The sequence below is a fragment of the Cebidichthys violaceus genome, unplaced genomic scaffold, assembly GCF_023349555.1.
Source record: "Cebidichthys violaceus isolate CVI_PGR_0920_01 unplaced genomic scaffold, fCebVio1.0.p SCAF_17, whole genome shotgun sequence".
In the NCBI taxonomy this organism is placed as follows: Eukaryota; Metazoa; Chordata; class Actinopteri; order Perciformes; family Stichaeidae; genus Cebidichthys; species Cebidichthys violaceus.
The window spans coordinates 11,052,693-11,075,495 of NW_027176340.1; the positions used below are offsets into that span (position 1 = coordinate 11,052,693).

At 41.9% G+C, this 22,803-nt stretch overlaps 1 protein-coding gene across 6 annotated transcripts in view; it reads right to left on the bottom strand.

The window, feature by feature from the left end:
* The window catches only part of chd5 (chromodomain helicase DNA binding protein 5), a 69,776-nt gene that overhangs the window by 38,879 nt on the left and 8,094 nt on the right, over positions 1-22,803 (bottom strand). For all 6 annotated transcript variants that reach the window (XM_068712578.1, XM_068712580.1, XM_068712581.1 and 3 more), the window contains exons 2-22: positions 21,381-21,532; positions 15,081-15,296; positions 13,552-13,670; positions 12,745-12,986; positions 12,538-12,650; positions 12,178-12,304; positions 11,180-11,346; positions 9,506-9,724; positions 8,310-8,516; positions 7,658-7,869; positions 6,028-6,159; positions 5,710-5,818; positions 5,380-5,571; positions 4,990-5,190; positions 2,666-2,803; positions 2,307-2,428; positions 1,716-1,889; positions 1,110-1,251; positions 825-956; positions 437-554; positions 195-319 (exon numbers count right to left, since the gene is read on the bottom strand). In XM_068712578.1, the coding sequence (XP_068568679.1) occupies positions 195-319; positions 437-554; positions 825-956; positions 1,110-1,251; positions 1,716-1,889; positions 2,307-2,428; positions 2,666-2,803; positions 4,990-5,190; positions 5,380-5,571; positions 5,710-5,818; positions 6,028-6,159; positions 7,658-7,869; positions 8,310-8,516; positions 9,506-9,724; positions 11,180-11,346; positions 12,178-12,304; positions 12,538-12,650; positions 12,745-12,986; positions 13,552-13,670; positions 15,081-15,296; positions 21,381-21,532 (3,359 nt within the window). The remainder of the gene's footprint in view (positions 1-194; positions 320-436; positions 555-824; positions 957-1,109; positions 1,252-1,715; positions 1,890-2,306; positions 2,429-2,665; positions 2,804-4,989; positions 5,191-5,379; positions 5,572-5,709; positions 5,819-6,027; positions 6,160-7,657; positions 7,870-8,309; positions 8,517-9,505; positions 9,725-11,179; positions 11,347-12,177; positions 12,305-12,537; positions 12,651-12,744; positions 12,987-13,551; positions 13,671-15,080; positions 15,297-21,380; positions 21,533-22,803) is intronic.

Genomic DNA, 22,803 nt, shown 5'->3' on the forward strand with positions numbered 1-22,803 from the left:
TCATCAAGTCAGACATGTTTTTTGTTCACATTTGGCGTCGTGCACCTGGAACGCTTGGAAGTCGAAAGTTGGAAAATTTAACTGGGAAAATTACGAGTCGCCTTGAACGCAGCATCAGTTGTTCGACCTGCAGGTTAAAAGCTATAAAACAGAAGGCAAGTGTCCATTTGAAAGTCTCGGAAAAAAATCTGTACTTGGATGTCGTTGTGAGGATTCCAGTCAGAGTCATAGATGATGACAGTGTCGGCGCTCGCCAGGTTGATGCCAAGACCTCCGGCTCGTGTTGAAAGCAAGAAGCAGAACTGCTGAGCGCCCGGCGCTGTGGCAAAAAAGACACAAAAAAACTAAGCGGGGAGTCGGTTTGTGTGTGGGAGTGAGTGGAGGAACAGGCATCCACACTAACTCACACAGGCAGATCCTGAATTCACAAACTCACCATTGAAGCGGTCAATGGCCTCCTGCCTGAGGCCTCCAGTAATCCCTCCATCAATACGTTCATATTTATAACCCTCGAACTCCAGAAAATCTTCAAGCAGATCCAACATCTTTGTCATCTGTAAAAAAAAAAAAAAAGAAAGAAAAAATGTAAAATGCTATTACAAGTTTATGTAGCTGGGATCAAAATAAAATGTTAAAATTAAGAACAATCTGCCCTTTTACGCAAAACGATCTTTGATTAGATGTTTGGAATATCAGCTGATTCACCACCTAACAACTGATGCTGGCATTGGAATTGATAAAACATGGATGGCTGGATTTTCATGGCCACCAATCAATGAAAGCTGTGTCTTCCAGCCCAGACACAACATTTATTCGACTGCTACCTGAGAGAAAATGAGAACTCTGTGTCCTTCATCTTTGAGCTTCTTCAGCATTTTCTGAAGCAGCGTCAGTTTTCCTGAGGACTTCACCAGTTGGTTTCCATCATACGAGCCGTTGGGTAACACAGGAGCTTCCTGCAAAGATTTTTTTTAAAAATCAAAAAATCTAGGCATTAACTGGAGAAATATATGAATACTTACATAAATAAATATAAATAGGGTCTTTAGGCCAAGAGACAAGAATAATTTAGATTACATATTAAACTGTGCTTAGCTTCGCTGCCTTACCACAGCAGCCACTGGGAACAGGTAGGGATGGTTGCAGCACTTCTTCAGGTCCATCATAATATTGAGCAGGGACACTTGGTTCCCTCCACCTTTGGAGTTCAGAGCCTCAAAATTCCGTGTCAAAATAAATTTGTAATATTTCCTGCAGGTCAGAAATCAGATTGAATCAGCAGAAGAATAAAATAAATAAAACATGAAACATGATGTGATTAAAAGCCTGGCAGTGCGTGTCATATTCTGACAGTGAAGTACGGATTGCAAGCTAGTGGTTAATAGCATTTAAGCTTTCACAACATGTAAAGTGAAATTATGTTATTTTCCAAAATGGCAGCAGGATCTACTGGAAAACCTACTGTTATAAGCTTGACCAAATCAGGCCTAAAGTATATTAAAGTGCTTTAACTATTGCATGGGGAACACATGACTGCTGACAGGTAAAACCTCAACAGCAACAGCATTTGTAATGGTTTCTAATTCATATTTAAAAAGCATTAAGTTACATTTATAGAAACTACTGTATATAGGAGAAAACAGACATTTAAGTTGTACCACATGAAACGGAAAGCAGCAATACATTTCTTTGTGTCTTTATTTCCCAGTGCTTACTTCTGCATGGGGCTGAGCTCCACTCTGACAATCAGCTCTGTCTTTGAAGGCATGTTCTTAAAGACGTCAGCTTTGAGCCTTCTGAGCATATGAGGGCCGAGCAGGTCGTGGAGCTTCTTGATCTGGTCCTCCTTCGAGATGTCTGCAAACTCCTCCAGGAAGCCTTCGAGGTTACTGCACAAAGAAGAATTAAAAGCAGAGAAGACCGTTTTTTAATACTCACTACATTTTAATTAACATTTTAGGGATCTATTTGATGCACCAGCTTGCAGATTAGAATCAGAATCAGAATCAGAACCATTTATTGCCAAGAAAGTTTTCACCTACAAGGAATTTGTCATGGCAGAAGGTGGATAACATTAAACAATAACAAACAAGCAATAACATCAAACAATCAACAACAATCAAGACAGTGCAAGAAATAGAAATAGAACATATTAAAATTAGCAATAGAATATAAAAGAAAGTGCACAACAAACGGATAACAGGACTGTAAACAAGTGAAATGTAAGTGAAAAGTTACAGATACTGGTAAGATGGAGAAGTAGAGAAAGACGGGGGAGTGATAAAGATGAGAGAGGGAGGACTTACTTGAAGCGCTCTGGGGTGAGGAAGTTAAGCAGGTGGAACAGCTCCTCCAAGTTGTTCTGAAGAGGAGTCCCAGTGAGCAGCAGCTTGTAGTAGATCTTGTACCCGTTGAGGATTCTGAAAAACTGGACAGGACACATTGTACGAGATATGACAGCCTCAAATAAGAATACAATGACGCATGTGAAACTTCCTGCTTGTGAAACTCCAATGTTACCTCCAAAATCATGGATTATCATGGATAAGTTTATGCACAAACATTTCCTCCCCATATCTCTCTGTGTTCCTGCTCCTTTCCTGTTTGTTTTATTCGTGTCCCTGATAGTATCCATGCTGTTTCAGTGCCAGAAACACCGTTTTACCTTTGACTGGTTGTTCTTCAGTCTGTGGGCCTCATCTACCACCAGGCAGGCCCATGTGATGGAGCCCAGAATGGCTTGATCTATAGTGATCAGCTCATAGGACGTCAGCAGCACGTGGAACTTGATGGGCGTGTCTTTCTGCAAAGGAAGAACAGCAACAAAATGCATCTGATCATGACTACTTTAGACGTGGGGTTGTATGGTGGAGGAAAATGATTTAGTACTGCAATGTTTCCTATGGTAGTCCTTGAAAATAATAAAAGTAATCTCTAATGATACTTTATGCTTATATTAAGCTGCATGAGACAGTCAAAATGTATGTTTTTTCTGTAACTTGAAATTCAGTCCGTGTGATTTGTTAATTTTAAACAGGGGCATGGATTCCTTTTTGTTCACCCTCAACTAGCAAACAACCCAATGAACAGATCACTCGTCGTAGTCACAAATCTTCAGCCCCACGGACAGCGCCATGGATTCATCAATACGCAGCACTACTGATATTTCAGAGCCATGGTCGGGGGCCATATATTCTAACTTGCACAAACCTCAGTCAGATAAAGGATCAACGAGTCGGCAGACTAGACCAATATATTCAGCTAAACAACCCCCTCTGCCCCTTAGCTCTCTCTGCTACTAGGGGATGGAGAGGGGGGTGTGGCAGGTTGACAAGGGTCAGTGTTGTCTTACTCAAGATCAGTCTCAAGAACACTTTTTGAAGGTCTGGCTCTCGGAGTCAACCACATTAGAAAAGAAAGTTAAATCTCCACACATCAAATTCACCATCTCCAGAGGCAAGTGAAGTGGTTTGCATGCTCCACATTTGATCGTAAATGCAGAATGCATTGTTGGACTCGCCCTGCCTTGGTCTTGGTCTCAACCTCTCAAAGTCTTGGTTTTGTCTCAGTCTCGATAAACTCTGCTTTTGGTCATGACTTGGTTCCCCCCTCAAATTGTTGACTGAACGTCAGATAGGATGTTAAACCTATTAAGCCCTAAGCCTATTTGTAGGCCTCTCATCGATTATTTTATACCCATAGTAAAGAGAGTGTTTTTCGTCTAAATATAAGGTGTATTTTAATAGTTTTGATATTTTAGAAAGCTGACACTTGTGAGATTTCTTCAGCTTTGTAAATATCAGTATATATGTTACTGGTTAAGAGAATATTAAGATGGAACACAGCACAAATTGAAATTCTTTATCTCCGATTATAAATTAATCCAATTTTGATAAGATTTTTTTTTTTAATGTTGTAGTTGTAAGCTCAAACCTCTCCCAGATCATAGCCCAATGGGTTGAGAGTCTCTCTGCACAATGTTTTCTTTGATAAAGTGAAGCATTCAAGAGCTAGAGAGGTTTGAGTGCAGAGATTTCAGCCGAGGTCAACCAAAATGTCATTTGGTTCCAGCTGTTCCATTGTAATTTTATATAATATATAATTATATATTTCACTTTTATGACTAATAGTGTTCAATCTATCATATGCAGCAGTTTGGCATCATTTAGAGAGCCTGGATCCTCTCTGAGCCTGTTTATGTCTGTCATCCATGGGAATTTCTCATCTGGCTTCCAGTCCAGGTCTCCTAGCTCAGCCTATGGTTGGTCGATTTCAGTCAATGGACCCTCCTTAGAAGCGTCTGAGTCCTGGCTATTTAACAAACACATCGTGATTTTGATAGACAGACGTGTTAGCCAGTAGGGAGTAAAACCGTGGCGCGTCACCTGAAACGTGCGCAAAAGATCGCCTTTGTTAGACGGACCCTTGTTTCTGCACGGGGACATTTCAGATACGCACCGGAAATACGTCGAAATATTGTTGACGGAAATAAGCGGAGATTTACAGCAGAACAACGAAAAGGTAAGGAGTTTTGGATGATTTTGAAGGATATTACGCATTGTGTTTCTGGTGTTTGTTTGCTCACAGCCTTGTGAGGGTTTACCGGAGAGACGATCTGATGGTAGTTCTGGAATCTATGTCGAATGCTCGTGCTTTTTGCTATTTCGTTTGCCTATGCTAACCGTTAGCTTTGTTATGCTAACTTTTATTTGCGTACAATATTTGTGTAGAATGGTGTTTGGAGTTTTTAAAAATGTCTTAGATTGTTTGTTTTACCCAGATTTTAAATTTTTTGGGGGATTTTTAAAAAAAAAAATTCATATTCATAAATACATGCATAAATGGACTTTTTTGGACGGTAAATGCTACAGCGGACCCGAATTTGGGTCCGTCGGGCTTAACAAGTTCTACTCAACCCTTCTAGGCTCAAACAAACTAAAGCAAGGCATTTGAAACCAGTATTCAAACAGTCTGGTGTGCATAAGGTACCTTCATGCGAAACACCTTGCGTCCTGATTTAACTGCGTTGTCTTCAAAGGTGAACTCGTTCTCCCTGATGATTGCCCGGCTGTCTTTGTCTCCGGTGTAAGTCAGCACGTAGAAATCCGGAGCCCACAACTCAAACTCTCTCTCCCAGTTTATGATAGTGGAGAGGGGCGCGCTCACCAGGAAGGGCCCCTTAGAGTGTCCCTAGGGGAGAAGGGGGAGGGAAAAACATGACACATCACAAGATAAACTTCATGTTTTATCATTTACTTCTCTAACCTTGTTTTTTTCTAGGTCTACATTACCATATGTACCGTAAGAATCTTGTAAAATGTGATACATGTTATTATAACGTGGGCATCAAAAAAAGATGACGTTCTTGTTCTCCCTCACCTCCTTATAGAGTGAGTAGAGAAACACAATGGTCTGCACCGTCTTCCCGAGGCCCATCTCATCGGCCAGGATGGTGTCTGTGCCCTGAGCCCAGGAGAACCTCAACCAGTTCAGACCTTCCAGCTGGTATGGGTGCAGTGTTCCCCCCGTGGCGTTAATGTACCACGGCTGGTGCTCAAACTTGATGGTTGGCTGGTGAATACAGAAGTAACATTTAGCCCAATGTAAATAGGAATTATAGACACAGAATAAGAATAAAAATACAGCACCTTCATTGCGCTAAAACATTAGAATTAGTGGCTTTAAGTGCATCTGAACATCTCAACTTACATCTATGATGGGAGCATCAGGAGGGACCTCCCTCTTTGGGTGGTCCTCTTTCAGTTTCTTTCCTTTCCTCACCACCAGGGGGCGTTGGTCCTCCCCTAGTATTTGCTCCCTAGCAAATAATTGCAGCAAATTAAAAAGGGGGGGGGGGGGGGGCATCACAGATAGAGGGCAGGGCAGAGGGGAGACAGAAGCATATGCCTTCGTTATTTGTGAGGACCAGAGGACTCATTCTGCTCGTCCTCACCCTCATACCCACTCTATTAAAGGAGATGTAAGAGCAGCTCTGGTTCAAGTAACTTGTCCATGCTGTTAACCAACCTGTGGTCCCAGTAAGAAGCTTTGTGGCGGTCATACTCTGGGACGTCAAAGTCATCCACCTCCCAGGTGCACTGGTCGTAGGGCAGGTCTCTCCACTTAATCAGGTAATGCACATCGCCATCCTTATCAAAACTGCAGGGAAGAGTAAACATGAACAAAAAAAAATAACGAGAGCTTTTAGACGGTTGGATGCAAGTACAAAATTAAAGGGGAAATTCACCACCTTTTTATGTGGATGTCCAATCAGTTTTGATGGTGGATGTAGACAACTGAAGCAATAAATACCTCAGTGGGTGCTATATTTACTGAGAAAGCTAAGTTCTTCTGCTCCCGGAGCCGCGCCTACATGTACCAAGACGCATGGGTTGCCGCCGGCCATATCCTTTTGCACGGCTAATGCAGCCTCGGACTCCCTCCACTGCATTTCTTGGCTCTTACACTCTGGCTAGAAGAACTACTAATGAATATCCGAGTCAGCCAAAACACTGTAAAATGTGTCCTCGTCCACAACATCCTCTGCACGCACATTTTTGAGATGCCATTTTTGCAGTTTGCAATACAAGCGAAGAAGAACAAGGACGTTCTGTTTTTGAGCGGAATCTGGAGCATGCGGATATCCTCATAAAAAGTGGCACATTTTCCTTTTAAGCTCTTTATATGGACATTTTTATTGGGACAACACACACATTACATACAAAACAAGTAACTTATTGTCCTTCCTGCAGTTGTAGCAGGGACGTGCGGTCAGGGGAGGCAGGTGAGGCAGAGCCTCACCTGTCTATCATGACAAGTAAAAAACAAATAATGCTAAAATAAAATAAATATTAATATGTCTCTACTGATCTGTGATATAAATGTAATTTCTGTATGATTCCAATCATTTCAAGCATTTTTATAATCAAAATTGCTGAATTAGCGCATGTCCTGTTCAAACAGAGAGGAGACATGCGAGGTGAGGCAGCGACGAGCTGTTCCTCACCTCAGATTGTGGTTGTTACACACATTATCACGGAATCTCACAATTTTCGTGGTCAGAAGTGCCGCTTCTGAAATGCTCTCGGTGGAGCAGATCGCGGTGCACATGCTCCTGGTGGAATCAAATATGTACCTTACCTATGTGTGTGTAAATAATGCTGATATGAAAAACAACCAGTAGTCAATGTGCAAGCTGCCAATTGAATGGTGATGTAAGCTACTCTATTGGGTTCATATATTTGTAAATCTGACTTATGTAGTGTCAGCGCCTCACCAGCCACGAACCTCACCGCACGTCACTGAGTTGTAGCTGCAAAGGGATGAAACTTAGAAAGCAACTTTTTTAATGCACGATTCAATTCTAGAGTGTCATATAGTTGTGATCGTACTATAAACTGAATCCGTCTGAGTGGTACATATGAGTGACATAAATATCTGGAAAACATATAGGATATAGTGTACTTTTGTCCCTCACTGCTCTTTTTCTGACAACCCCTTTTAAACTCCCAGCATCTCCCATATTCTGAAATATGCTGTGCCAAGAGGAATAATCACAATGACACCAAGGCATGAACCAAACTGAGATCCAGCAAACCATCAAGGCTGTAAAACTACATTATAAGATATAAGAGTGTGTGTAACTGTGAGCAGCCACCTGTGGTTGATTATCCGGTGCATGACCATCCACTCTGGTTTGATGCCGTAGCGGTAGAAGCGCTCCTCCATCACGGCATACTGGGGGTCTTTGCTCTTCCTCTTCTCGTTGTTGAGCTCCTCCTCACCGGAGCCGTAGTCAAACGGTGGTGGTTCGTCCATGTCGTTCTTGCGCTGGTAGTTCCGATACATGACCGTGTGGTACAGCTCCAGCTGTGCGGCCACAGACAGAACGAAACAATCAATTTGGCTCAGCAGCACCTCTGGCAAAGGGTTGTTTCTTCCGAGACTGTGTTATATCACCTATCCACAGCATTGAGACTGATTTGATTAACTACTTCAAGTTCCAGAATGGATTTGATGAAAGCGAAATAAATTAGAAAAGGACGGCCAACTTCTCCAGGGCCAAAACTAAACACGAGCAATTGGTCAGACATCACTAAATTAAATGTCAGCTAGGTTTGAGTGCTCTGAATGGCTTAGTAATTGTGATTGCAGTTTGGACAGGTTTGTGGTTTGATATTAAACTGCAAAAAGACGGCCCAGTGAGAACTCCGTTGGCTCGTCGTGTGCATTAAGAGGGCGCGTGCTGCAGCTCCCGAGACCAGACAGAGCAGACATGTTCATTTGAGTTTGGACTTCTGGTATCTCACCTGCAGCTCGCTGACCCAGGAGCAGTGCCAGTACGATAGGCCAGCCCACTTCACGAAGAACTCCCTCTCTGGGTGGCCCTTGAGTGGAGGATTGGTCAGCGGATCGGCTGGCTTGCCGTCGGGGTCGTCGGGCGGTTCAGCTGGCAACGGGGGTTCTCCCCATGTCCAGTGCAGAATCTTTTGGACCTTACCTTTGAGAGGAGGGCACTGAGAAACAAAAGAGAGGTGCTGTGATACGTGCCGTTTTCTACACATCGTGTCAAAGCAATAATGCTGCAAAAATTATCTTGGTGAAAATAAGGGAGGTTTCAGAGCAGGTAAAGTGCATCATTGGGGTCAACACAAATGGTCCCTCAGACGGGTCTCGAAGGCTCACCAGTGAAGTAGGCCTTCATCTCCCTAAATGTCCACCCTCAGAGTCTTAGTTCACGTTACAGGGAGACATCCCAGGTGAATGGGGTAAAAAAGATGCTACTAATAGATATCGCCATGAAACTTACCCAGTTGATTAGTTACATTAAGACAATTAGTTTTTGTGAAAATGTATGTTTAAATATGCAAATGAGGCCTTATCTTATCAACTATGTGCTCATTTGCATATATTTCCACAACAGAAATCGGAGCATTGGATAAAGTCAGGTTCACAATGCTTATATCATTTTGTTGACATATTTGAGTCAGAGGGAATTTTGGATGTCTCTTTTCATCACTCCATAAATCACAAAACACTGACAACAGCCATGAAAAAAATACATTTTAGCTGTGTGTTAAGGAATAGAATGTCCTATAAATTAGACAAGCCTTCTTTTCCAGGCGCCTGAGACAAAGTCGTCACTTAAACTTGTCAAAATTAAACATCCATTCCCATTTGTGCCCAGAATATTTTAGGCTTTTGTCGAGCCATTTCACAGGAAATTAACTGTGTTAAATCATCATAATGTGTACAGTTCAAATATATACGCACTTTGCAAAAAATGTATGTACTCTAAATGTTAGAAAAGTTTTACTTGGGAGAAAACAAAAGTGAGTTTAGAAAATGAAGTTCAACTATTTCATCCATTTTTCATATACTTTAAAATCACAGAATGTGGGTAGGGCTGCACACACATACGTTTAAACTGACGCACAGTGATAGCGAACATTTCTTTGTCACATAAAAAGCATGAAATAGCATTGGGACTGAATTGTGAGCTCACCATGCAGCGTGGACACAACCACTCCCCGTTGGGGATCTCGGGGAGAGGTGGGTTGAGGCAGTGGATGTGGTAGGAAGATGGGCAGGTGTCACAACAAAGCAGCTCCCCTCCATCTTTACACAGTCTGCAGAACTCCATGTGGTCATCCTCTTCCTCGCCTGCTGGCTCCTCTTCTTCCTCCTCTTCATCTTTGGCCTCCCACTGGATCCCCTCTTTCTCCTGAGGGTCGAAGCAGATACTGTAAATACTGCTAAGTTTAATTCACTCACCTTGTTGTTTGTAGAACAAAACTAATTATTGCTACAAGGACTAATTAAGATATATGATATTTACAGATTATTTGTCTTGTGATTGTGGTCAATGGAGACAACAACATTGAAATATTGGGGTAGTGAGACCAAAAGGCTCAATGATAAAGGCTTTGTTGTGTGCTGCCTTGGTGTCGTTATCAATTCTGCACATTAAAGATACAAATTGTGCCTCTTCGTATGTTTAAAAATGACTCAAATGAAAGAATCTGACAAAAGTAACATCTCTCTTGGCTGAATGAATCACAACCAACCAATTTTTAATCAACCAGTGGTCCAGACGTTGGTTCTTTTTAAGGGGTCAAACAGGTCTTATTCACTTTATACCTCACTCTCAAATATCCCACTGCACTTGTGCTGTTTAAACAGAATATTCAGTCTTACCATGAAATTCAAACATATACAGATCAGAAGAAACTGACACACAGTGTATATGGTGGAATGTCTTTGGCTACGTTCACACTGCAAGCCTCAGTGCTCAATTGTGATTTATTGCTCAGATTTTTGTTGTTTGGCTTTCATAATATTTTTTTTTAAATGTGGGCAATGTTAAATTCCAGTGTGAACTGGTCAAAGTTATGAACTGACCCACTTGCGCAAAAATGAACAATAACAAAGATGTCACACAGAAGTAAACACGGACGCCGTTGAAGTGTTTTATTTACATGTTGATGTGCTGTGGAAGTGTCACCTCAGATACGTATGAGGTCTGACACCTCGCTGTTCCTCCACTGATTACCTCCATCAACCTCAAATGTTGCTACGGCCGTTGCCCCTTAGTGTTGGAATAAAATTGATGATCTATTGAAAATTTAAATGTGAATATGTTGTGAATTAATAAATCGGAAACCGTAATGTTGATATGACAGACTGATTAACAACAACATTTTTAGATGGCACTTAAAGGGTGCCAACCCCTGGTCTAGAGTGAGGTAAAAGTGAATGAATGAATTTTGATACAACAAAATCTCACCTTAATCTGATTTAGGACCAAATATTAAAGTGGTCCGAATCATAATTGAAAAGACCAGATGCCATGTGATTTGTAATGTTCACACTGTTGTAAAAAAAACAAATCTGAGTCACATGTGTGCAAAAACCATCACTTTTGCTTGGAGTGTGAACATTGTCTAGAGCCAGGCTTGTCAAAATTGAGATAAGAACGTCACGTGTGATGTCACTGGTTGTATGAAATATGCCGCTGAAATATCTCAAATACTTAAGTTATAAACCAGTGACAGTTATTTACAAGCCCAACTAGACGACACACGTTTAAGTCACATGAAGCACCACTTTAGCAGGTTGTTAGCATGCATAAAAAATTACTTCATAAGTATATTTCTACATAAAAAAATAATGCACTCACACAGTGTGGACAGCTCCATTTGCCCTCGGGGGCCTTCTCCAGCTCAGGGTCTAGGCAGACCAGGTGGTACGCTTTGGGACAGGTGTCACACAGGATGATCTCTCCACCCTGCTGGCAAACCTCACAGTAGTCCTGGTGGTCCGTCTCATAACCGTCGCCGTCTTCCTCTGGAGCGGGTAGTGGAAGAGGCAAATGAATGCAGCGTTTATCGACAGCAAATTATGTGTAAAGCACTCTTTTAATTAACCTCTCTCCACTGGCTTCCTGTTGATTTTAGAATTACTTTTCAAATGTTGGTGCTCACTTATAGAGCCATAAATGGTCAAACTCCACAGTACATCGTGGACCTTCTGCACACCAAAACCAGAGCCGAGCTCTTATGTCTTCTACCCAGGGTTTACCTCGGACACGGTTTAAGACTTGTGTCTTCCAGTCATTGGTGCCTAAGCTTTGGAATTGTCTACCAATAAGCTTGAGGTCTTTGAACTGTCTGGACTCGTTTTAAAAAGCAGGTAAAAACCCATCTGTTCAGACAGGCATGCGGTATTTAGTTTTTTAACTTGTGTTTTGTGTTTGTTCCTCTTTTATAGTTTTTTGCATTTTTGTTTAATCATTTTTTTCTTTTATTTATTACATTTATTTATTTTATTATTCTATTGAATCCATTTTAATTTATTTGATTTAATTTATAAATTTTTTACTGTGTAGCACTTTGGTGTCTGTGAAACATGCTATCTAAATAAACTTTGCTTGATATGCCACGAGTGTGTGGGCAACAGCTGCTGAGAAAGAGCATCTGCCTTCAGAAAACATTCCCAAAACAAATAAAGCTTAAAAAAAATACATTTTAATTTCCTCATTACCCATAATCAAACAGTCTGATTATGAGGGATTTAAATGGGATTTTGGAGGGATGGGGGAAAACACACACACACACACACACAAACACACACAACACACACAACACAGAGCATGGCGTGTGAAGACAGTAAACATACTTTTCCTCTTTTTACGCCCACGTCGGGCCTTTTTCTTGGTGGCGGCCCCCGAGGTATCAGAAAGCACAGAGGCACTGTGGATGCTAATGTCATCAAAGTCTGACTCCTCCAGGAAGTCCTCCTCACTCTGGAAAAGCACACACACACACACACACACACACACACACACACACACACACACACACACACACACACAAACTAAAGAGCTCAGAACTACACAAAGAATTAAAATATAATTTAAAAGTAAGCTCAGTAAACAGTCTGGTCACTTTGATGCCAGTGAAAATATAACGTAGTGGAGAAGCTCAGAGGATGAATTAGCAGAGGAAGATGGTGGTGGAAAGAAACAACAAGACATACCGAGGAAGCTTTCTTCTTCTTCCCACTCTGGCCCGACTTTGATTTGGTCTTCTTCGGCTTGGGTTTCTTCTTCACGTCCTTCACTGTCTTGCTTCTCTTTCTGACCCCTGGTCCTGAGACATACAGGCGCATTATAACCGGATGGAGTTCTCGCTATTATTCCTAAAAAATAATATGTGTTTCAGACACGGTTCACCGGCCACTTACCCTTTCCCTCTTTGGTTTTGGCTTTTTTGATTGGCCCCAGGTGAGAGCATGGCTGGCTGCTGCTCACAGGCGTCGGCTGCGCCACGGTAACCATTTCCACGGCGGCAGCCACAGCGGCAGCCACGGCGGTGGCAGATGCGCCTTTGAACGGGTTGTTGGCGCTGAACTCCCGCCACTTGGCCCCTAACACTGTCATCATCTTTGACATGGGGATCTTGGGGTTCTTCTTGGCAATGAGAGGCCTGAGGAAAAACCAGGGGGAGAGGAGACAACAACGGCAGCTTTATTATGTCACACTTCATTCTTGTTGATGTAATTTCTGCTTCCCTCAGCACTGGAGGGAACTGGGACTTGATTTGCCGACATCCCACTGCCCCTTAAGATATGTTCTCCCTGCTTTGCTGCGCGTACGTCGTGTTTGTGATTTGTCAGGCAACAGCTTGAGGTTTGGCACGCTGGCCTGTGAAAGATAGTGGGTCAGAGTGCCGAGTCCCAGAGCCTCCCGGCTGTCACAGGCATCCAGTAAGCAGCTGACTATTCACAGGGGGCACTGCAGGAGCTCATGCTCCACTTTGTCGGAGCAGAGGCTTAGCCGAGGCCAGACAGCCACAGGTGAGACAGACTCTTTATACCAACAGCCGAGCTTTCAAGCGCAAACACACAAAAAAAGAGAGAGCAGCATTTGCTCATCACACCGCTCTCTGGTCTCACCGTGGGGTTTTTGTTTGGAAGTGTCAGCGAGGGTTTCTGAGAGCAGAGCAGTTAACATAAAAGGAAGAAAATCCAGACCCAAAATTAGATGCTTGCCTGAGGAACTGGCTGAAAGCCTTGTAGTTAGTGATGGTTTTGTAGTCGTCCTCGGTGAAGCCGTACTGAACGTCTTCCAGGCCCCACTCGAGCATCAACTGGCTGGATGATTTGGGTTCCTAGGGAAAAACAGATGGGAGGCATCAAAATGATTATGTTAAATAATGTTTCATAAATGTTTATCTTATCGCCCAAACCCCTTTCAGGAAGGATCACCCTGTTTATGATTGCTGGAATGAATTTGGACAAAGTTCTGAATGACTTTTTTTACATTGTTGGACTGAAAGATCACATAGAAGGAAAGGAGACACCCTATTTTCAAAGTGCCCTACTCTTTCGGTTCGCGTTTCCTCTTTATTTCGCCTTCACAACACCACACATAAATTCAGCATTGCAACCAACACTGACCTAGATATCCATTTATTATGTTGTTTTGTCTTAGTCTCAAATAAAATAGTTTAAATTACTTTAAAGGAGCAGTGTGTAGGATTTAGTGTCATCTAGTGGTGAGGTTGCATATTGCATCCAACTGAATACCCTTCCCTTTCCAAGCTTGTCAGAAAACTACGGTGGCCTTCAGGTAACGCAAAAACATGAAAGGCTCTCTCTAGAACCAGCGTATGGTTTGTCCGTTCTGGGCTACTGTAGAAACATGACAACTCCGTACGTAGATCTAAACGTCTCATTCCAAGATAACAAAACACAAATGTGTATAATCATGTGATTATACACAAATGAAAACATAGTTATGAATATTATATTCAATTTCTGCCAATTAATCCCACTAAATCCCACACACTGTTCCTTTAAATCTTGCATGGTCTCCCTCTTTCTTTGCTCGCTGAGCCTGGGCTGGGACAAAATTTATCCTGACGTTGGAACTTGAAGCCTCCAGTGCACAAACGCTGAGAGGGGATTTTTAAGTGGAACAGGAGACATCTTCTGTCTAGCAGATAAACTTTTGAACTGAACAACATTTCGCAGATTCTGGATTTTTTTTACACATCTTGAGGGATCTTCTATGTTTCAGTTGTACATTCTGCCATGCACTGTACTTTAACAGTAAAGACAGTCATCATCTATTGATTATGTGTTCATTTTCATGCAACTTTCCATAGTACTAGAAATCAATAAATTATCAATATAGTGCTAGCGTACCACAGCAAAAAGTTAATTGAATACAAAATAATTTCATCAACGACTTCTGTTTTTAAATTTATATTCTTAAAGCCAGGCTTTTTATTAACGTTTTGCTTGCTGTGTTTCTGTAAAATGTCTCTATGGTATAAAAGCACTAAAAATATTACAATACTAATAAACAATTTATCCTCATTATTATTATTAATTATAATAATGGTATTATTATTATTATTATTATTATTATTAATAATAATAATAATAATAATAATGATGATATTATTATTAAAGGCATTTTTAGCACAGTGAATAAAGGCCCTATGTCTAAAGCACAGTATCCAGAAGACAAGGAGTGACCTATTTCAGCCTCATGGACCTAGACTCAGACTCACCTTCATGTTCCCATCATCATCGTCCTCGTCATCATCTTCCTCATCTCTCTTCTTCTTCCTGGGCTTCTTCTCCTTCTTCTCCTTCGGTTTCTTCTTCTTTTTGGTGGGGCCGTACGTGCTGCTCTCGCTCTCTGATCCTACTTCTGGACGCTCCCGATCCTCCTCCACCTCTGAGGTCTCCTCCAAGTCGCTGTCGACTCTTGGCTGGATTCCTCCCTGAAGGCGTTTCACATGGACACATGAACATTATGTATACGTACAAATAAATGCACGCAACTGGCCTCATGCAGGAGGCAATTTAATTTTTTCAGTGTCACTGATTTCACCAATGTTTTCCTCACTTATCTCTTAGGCAAGAGAACATTTTAGTGGTGAAGAGCTCTCTTTCCAAGATAAGAAGAAAATAAACATCTTGTTTTCACAGTCACAAATTGTTTGTCCAACACAAGAAAGTTTTAAATTTGAGGAACATAAAACGTACGTATAAATATCATATGATCATATTTGGATTTCCATATGTTTTAGAATAATTATAATGTTTGGATTATTAAAGACATACTATTAGTCCATAGATCCCAATTAAGACTACAGAGACCTTTCTGAGTGGCTTTCTTACTGCTCTTAGATGCTTCTTATGACTTCTGGTGACTAGTAGTTCTTTTGATTACCAATGTTGAATGCACTTATTGTAAGTCGCTTTGGATAAAAGCGTCTGCTAAATGACTGTAATGTAATGTAATGTAATGTAATGTTCTTGATCCTGTAACGCCAGTACTGAAGCTCTGGAAAATGACATGTTTACTTTGCTCAGGTTTATTTAACAGTACCTCAATTTCACTTCTACTAAAGTTCTTTTTCTTACAGCTTTTGTTGTTGGCGGCATTGCCCCGATTCTTCGGGCATGTGCCACATTTGCACACACATCACCTGCCCTTATATAGTGTTTACCTCTGCCAATAATAAACAATCTGCCACACGCCTCCAAGTTACGATCAAGTGGGTTTCATCATTCAGCACATCTGAGTAAGAGCAGGTTTGGATGGTGAAGAACGTTTGGTGCATTTCAATTTTCTCAATTAAGAGAAAATATAGGAGACATTGAAGAGAATGTTGCTGCATGAGGCCCAGTGTTGGTTGTCAGCAGCAGGACGTGAGCATATGTGAAGCTTCAGATGGCTTTCACTGATCTCTCTCATTCTCCGGCAGATAAAAATGTGTGCAGCTGCAAAACTATATTTGCGCTGAATTAAATTTCACCCGGACAATCTTCACGTCTTTGATATCGTCAAGAGCTCCTGCCAAAACAGCTATTTTTATAAATGTAAACAGGTAGAATCTGACTTTGAATCTTGCTTTAGCTCTCTATCTGAAGACGCGACTGTGACTGACTGAAGCGAGCATCAAAGTCAGATTCCTGGGTCTAAACTGAATTCAGTATCTGTATTTTACTATCGACACCACAGAAGGAACTCTATCTACCAGTTAATAGGTATCCTCTGAGACAGAATTTCATCTAGTGATAGAAATGTGGATAATTAAAATAAGAAACTCATTGATGAGGACACATGAGCATGGCATTAAATCTGCCAGGGTTAGGGATTAAAGCTCCCACAGAGGCCACCCACGCTAAAAACATACGCTGTCAGACTACTATAAAGCACTTTGGATAAAAGCTTCTTCTTGACGGCATTTGCATAAATTAAATTACATCGCTCCAAAGTGTCACCGCTTTACTAATATTATAATTCATCTACCTGCGATGAAATGTATAAAGTGCTACATTACGAGCCAACAGTTAGCGGCGAGTCGATGAGGAGTCGAGGCAGAAGCAGGTTCGCTTTTTCACACGCGATCGAGCAACAGAGTAAACCAACAAACAGAACAACCTCCGGCGGTGCAGCCAATCACTGCTCAGAGCCCATTTGTGGACTGAGCTGCCTTTTTAATATGAGACATCTGGAAGGCTGTATGGATTTAACAGTTAGCAGGTGTTGTTTGTGTGATGGAGAGTGTTGCATATGAGCAAATTCACTGGTGCGTGCTCATGATTGAGTGAGCAGGGGAGGGAAAAGTAGCTGGTGTTTCTCTCAGTGTGCACTTCTCAATTACTCATTTTACTCAAATTCAGGTTTTTTGTGTCTTTCTTTCCTTTTCATGTAAAACGTGTTTTTGTGTATTCCTTTGAAAAACACACATATATATATATAGCAGCTTCGTGCTCTGTTCGCTGCCTGTTGCTCAGCAGGCCCATGTGGATCCATGGAGAGACTTACAGGCGTTTTGCTCTGCAGCGCAGTAGAAAGGCTCACGTTGCCGCAGCGCCCGCCAACCCCACCAGCAGCCTGGCTGTGTTGCCATGGTGACCAAATTTGAGCAGTGCCTGGCTCTCTCTCTATACCCCCCCCACACCTTCCTTCTCTCTCACTTTCTCTCTTTCACATCTCGCATGCTCCCCACCCCCCCTCCATTATTTTCTCTCTCTCTCACTCTCTCTCTCTCTTTACAGCTCCCCCTTTCTTCCTTTCTTTCTCTCTCTCACTCTTTCATTTTATCCTACCCCCCACCCCCAATCTATCACAGTGGCAGCCAATGGAATGGCGCCATCCAATCAGACACGTTTGCATAACGAGCTTGTTATGCAGAGGCCTGTGGTTGCAGCGCTGGTGCTCCAGCACCCGTCTAGACAAATCTCGTTTATGCATAAGAAGGAGAGAGAGAGAGAGAGAGAGAGAGAGAGAGAGAGAAAAAAAAAAAGAGAGAGAGAGAGAAAAAAAAAAAGAGAGAGAGAGAGAGAGAGAGAGAGAGAGAGAGAGAGAGAGAGAGAGAGAGAGAGAGAGAGAGAGAGAGAGAAAGTACATTGAAGATAGTGGATGGGGGATGGGAGTGGGGGTGGAGATGGAGGAGGGAAAAGCAAAGAAGCAGAACCGCCGTTGAGAGCGACTGCAAAGACGAGTTGGAGCTGTGCAACAGCCTCACCGTGGCCTAGAGTTCAATGTTGCGCACACAACACAGGACCGGAGAGAGACACTGGGAGCAACAAAGAGGGTGATTCTACTTTTAGAGGGCAGAAAATCAGATGAGTGCTGATAGCGTAATCAAATTAGATGCTTTCACCCATAATGACTCTGCCTCGGGGAAGATTGCCGAGGACTTGCGCGGAAAATGAGCAAAGACGTGGATATTCAATAAAATCTAGTTCAGCGAGAAAAAAACACTGCTGTAAAAACACTTTACGGCTCCAAAACAACTGCCTCTTCTTCACAGCAACGGCCCTCTGTTGACCCACAATCCTTGAGAGGATACTGAACTTATAAAAACAAGAGAGAGGCTTATCTTAAAACCGGTTGCATTTCAGCAAAAAATATTAAAGCTGCAAGCGGGCTCCTTCACAGCTTCATGGATGTTTTATTGCAGCCAAACGGCAGCCTCTTCTTTTGCCAATAAAATTAACTGTCTTCTATAAACTTCTAGTTCCGTGATTTAGTAATCTTTTTTTTTGTTAAAAGGGAGACAACATAGTTCCTTTGTTTCACTACAGATGAGAGAAAGAGAAATGCACGTCTCTCCCTGGCTACCATTGCTCCCACCAGTGGCTCTGACCTGAGACTGGGATGTGCCACTGACAGTCTCTGACCCCAATTGACTTTTGGCCCCTGTCTGACACCCTCCTTTGGGGAGTGATTGGAAGTGAATTACAGCAGCAGCGGTTCCCTCAGTGGGAAAGCAAGAGAGAAAGAAAGAATAACAAGGAGGAAAAAAAGAAAGAAAGAGATTCACAGTTCCTGTGACGCAAAGGCAGCAAGAAAAGCAGCGGCATCACAATCAAGGCGAAGTGAGGTGATGCATGTGAGAGGAGAGGGAAGAAAGAGGAGAATACAGAGCAGAGTCTGAGGGGCAGAGAGAGAGAGAGAGAGAGAGAGAGAGAGAGAGAGAGAGAGAGGGAGGGAGGAGAGTGTCAGAGGGAGTCCCCCCCCCATTAGCTCAGTGAGACCCAGAGCTCAGTGTTTACCACAAGCAGCCAAAGGGCCGGGTGGCAGCCTGGCCAGCCAAAGCTCCTCACAGCACTGCTGGCATCTCCAGCCATCAGAGGGGAACATCCTGGCTATGTCACTGACACTGTTCAAGCCGCCGCCAACACGGGCACGAAAATGCAGTGGGAATACAGTGAATTCCTTTAATCATTGAATAAAAAAACTCTTATAGCCACAGAGTTTGTATGTAAATGCAAACGAGACTATTCCTGCTACGTCAGAGCTGGCTTCATGCTGCCTTTGTTCGAACATAATGTCCGAGTGTTGCTCATAATGATAAACCCACGCACCCAAAAAAAATGCGTTTTTCTTTTAGGTCATTGTCTTTCTGGTGTTACAACAAATTCTGAAACTCCTCAAAATCTATGACCTGATTAGGAATCCTTGCGACAAAGTCAATTTCGCCCTGAAGTTAGGATCCAAGTTAGTTAGGAGTTGACTGTTTGGGGGTAGACCAAATATGTTGGGTTCACGTTAACACAAGGGGAATCACAAATCAATGGGAAATAGAGTTCAACACAAGAAGTCGGCCCCAGAATACGGTGCCTAAAATCTATCATTGACCTCATTTTCAGCTGTAGCAGGGAGCTGGAGGGGTTGTTTTGTAAAAAAGCTTAAATAAACACACTGCATGCTTCTTGCCCAACACCAAATGGCACATAGACAAAGTTAGCAACAAACCAGATGTTTCCCTCAGCTGAACTCTCAAGGTGCAACTTCTACAACTCGGTGGAAACCAAAACCGAGCTAAAAGAATAATATATGAACTCAATAATGAACTTTGGTTTGTTGAGTGGCCAGAAACACAGCTACCGATAAATTACTGATGCTATCCGTCCTCTAGATGTGAAAATAGTTGTTTGCTAACATATTCACTATAGTATATGTCATATTAATGCAACATTAAAGCAACACTTGATGGTACGTAGTGTAAGCAATGCAACACACCCTTGTTCAATTCAATCAATTAAGACCTTTTCACAACAGGGGCCTTTATTGCGTGCGATTAATCCGCATGTCAACATATCTTTTTGAAACGATTATGCAGCGCAGAAGCAACATAATCTTTTCCGGAACAAGGTTGATTTTCATGAGCTTTCGGACCGTGAATAAAGGCATCAACCAACAACATTGTGCCGAACGTAAATATTAAAATTGTACACTATAGTGTACAACAACAGAGAGGCTTTGTAGTGCCAACCAAGACGACAAACATTATTACTCCTTTCAACCTTGGCAAAGGCAGCGCAGACTAGGTCCACTCCTTCTGTTCTTACCTTTCATAATAAAAGCACCAGACATATACTGTTTATCAGAGGGAACTCAAATTCATTCAGATCATTAAGCTAAAAGGAAACTCCATAAAGTAGCTTACAGCAGCTTCAGCTATACAAAAGTTGACCTCAGACAGACTGCCAGACTCTGCTCCGGGTCAATAGAAATAGGAATATGTACAAATGTATTTCAACATTTTACTGAAAAAGGGCTGCAGCCGTCGCAAATTCACATCATTGCCGGTATGAATAGATTTTATGTATTTTGCATTTTTGTGTCATTTATTCGTCACGCCCCGCTATGTAAAGGCCTTTGGGGTTTTTGTGGCCTGATCAGACTGATGTCAGCCCATGTTGGCAAATTTCAATAAAGTTAGAAAGGACATTAGCGACTCAAGTCACTACTGTTACATTACATCTTAGCACTTACTGTATACCTGTTATTAGCAATTTCACCCAAATGGCCATTGTTGAAGAAAAGTAACAGAGGGTAGCTTTAAAAGCTTTGTGATTAGCTTATCTGAGTGATGGTGGATCTCACCATGACAAATCCGGTTAAATTAGGTCACTCGTGTTGATGCTGGGAGCAGCTCAAACCTCTGACCTGTTGGAAACTAAAAGATGGAATAAAGTCGACAGTCAAACCGCTCTGTCACTGCTCTCACTCCCACTGCTAGCTTGGCCCGATCGCTGTAGTTCTGACCTACAGTCCCTGCCATCAACACTAGCCCCACAGGCACAAATCTACACTCTAAACTGGCCCCTCGGTGCCCATAGCTTACACTGGCAGTGACGGAGACACTGCTGCCAGCCTCCTCTTAGCCCGAGACAGTCACTGCCTCTCATTTAGATCACAGAGGCGGTCCAGCAGCAAAAACACACCTTTGATCCAATTGCAGAGACATCAAACGAGTTTGAGAAAGATATAGCTTGAGCTGCAAAGCTAATGTGTCCGAGTTCATGACAGATGGCGATGATAGTGAATTACACCTTACCTCCTTTTTCCTCTTCTTAACTTTGGGCATTTTCCCCTCTTTCATCTTTTTGGGCTTCTTCTTCTTCTGTTGTTTGAGGGAGTCGTTGTCAGTGAAGAAGCTGTCGAGGGGTGTGAGGGGAACAGTGTTGCGCTCACCTTCGTCATCCTCATCTGGATGCACAGAAACAAAGACATTATCCGATTAGGAACAAAATGTAGGTTACTGTACATGCGGTGATAACGTTTGGACGATAATGTCAGTTCTGCAGTCAATTCAGCTTGTAATGAGCCTGAATCTTTATATTGACAAATGCAGTTTGGCTTGTACACTGTTGTTCTGAAATGATAAGTTGATTAAATGATTTAATAAATGAAAGTAAAACAATTTTAATATGTAACTAACTATTTAAAGGTCCAGTGTGCGGAAGTTTGGGGGATCTATTAGCAGAAATGGAGTATTATATTCATCACTATGTTTTCAATAGTGTAAACACATGAAACAAAGAACAGTTGTGTTGTGTCTTTATCTTAGAATGAGCCCTTCATGTCTACATAGGGAGTGGGTCCACTTCAAGGAGTCCGTCATGTTTTCTACAATAGCCCTGAACAGACAAACCAAACACTGACTCTAGAAGAAGTTTTTATGTTAACTGAAGGCCACCGTAGTTCTCTAGCACGCTTGGAAAAGAACAGTTGAGCAGAGGGGTATTCAAATGGTTGCAATCTGCAACCTTACCACTCGGTGCCACTAAATCCTACACACTGTGCCCTCTCTGAAATCCAAAACCTGCCCGCGGGATTGAAAAGCATGTTTTCTTTGACCAATTGCCAAAATGACACAGTTTATCATAGCAAGCTGTAAATTACTTCATAACCGTTACATTTTCATCTTTCTGATGGTCTTTGAGCACATCATGTGCTTCCGGCAAAAAAAAGCCACCAAAAAGAAACTTATAATTGTGATATATCACCATTTTATTCAACATGTCTCACTTAAAATCTTCCCCCGAATAAACTTTTTTATTTTAAAGTTTTACTTGAACCAGATCCTGTAAAAAACATTAAATTCTGCGCTCTTCAGTGTAACTGTGAAGGCATTATTGACCAACAGTCACGTGACAAAAATTATGTGAAACTTCAACTGTACTGCAGGCTGCTGAGCACAGTGCATTGAGGAGGACAGGAGAGGTTGTAAGTAGAGGTTGTAAAAATGTAAATAGTTCAGCACATAGAGTAGAGCCTCCATTTTTGTTCATTGGGAACACTTGTGGGCACTTAGAAAAATGTTGGATGTATAGATTCCGTTGTTTTAGTTTTTGTAAAATAATTTATCAAAGAAATTAAACTTGCCTTTAAAAAAAAAATGTACACAAAAGTTTTGCAATTTCAATACTGAAAACTGCTGGGCAGTAGTAAGTTTTATAAGACATTTTAGTTCCAAT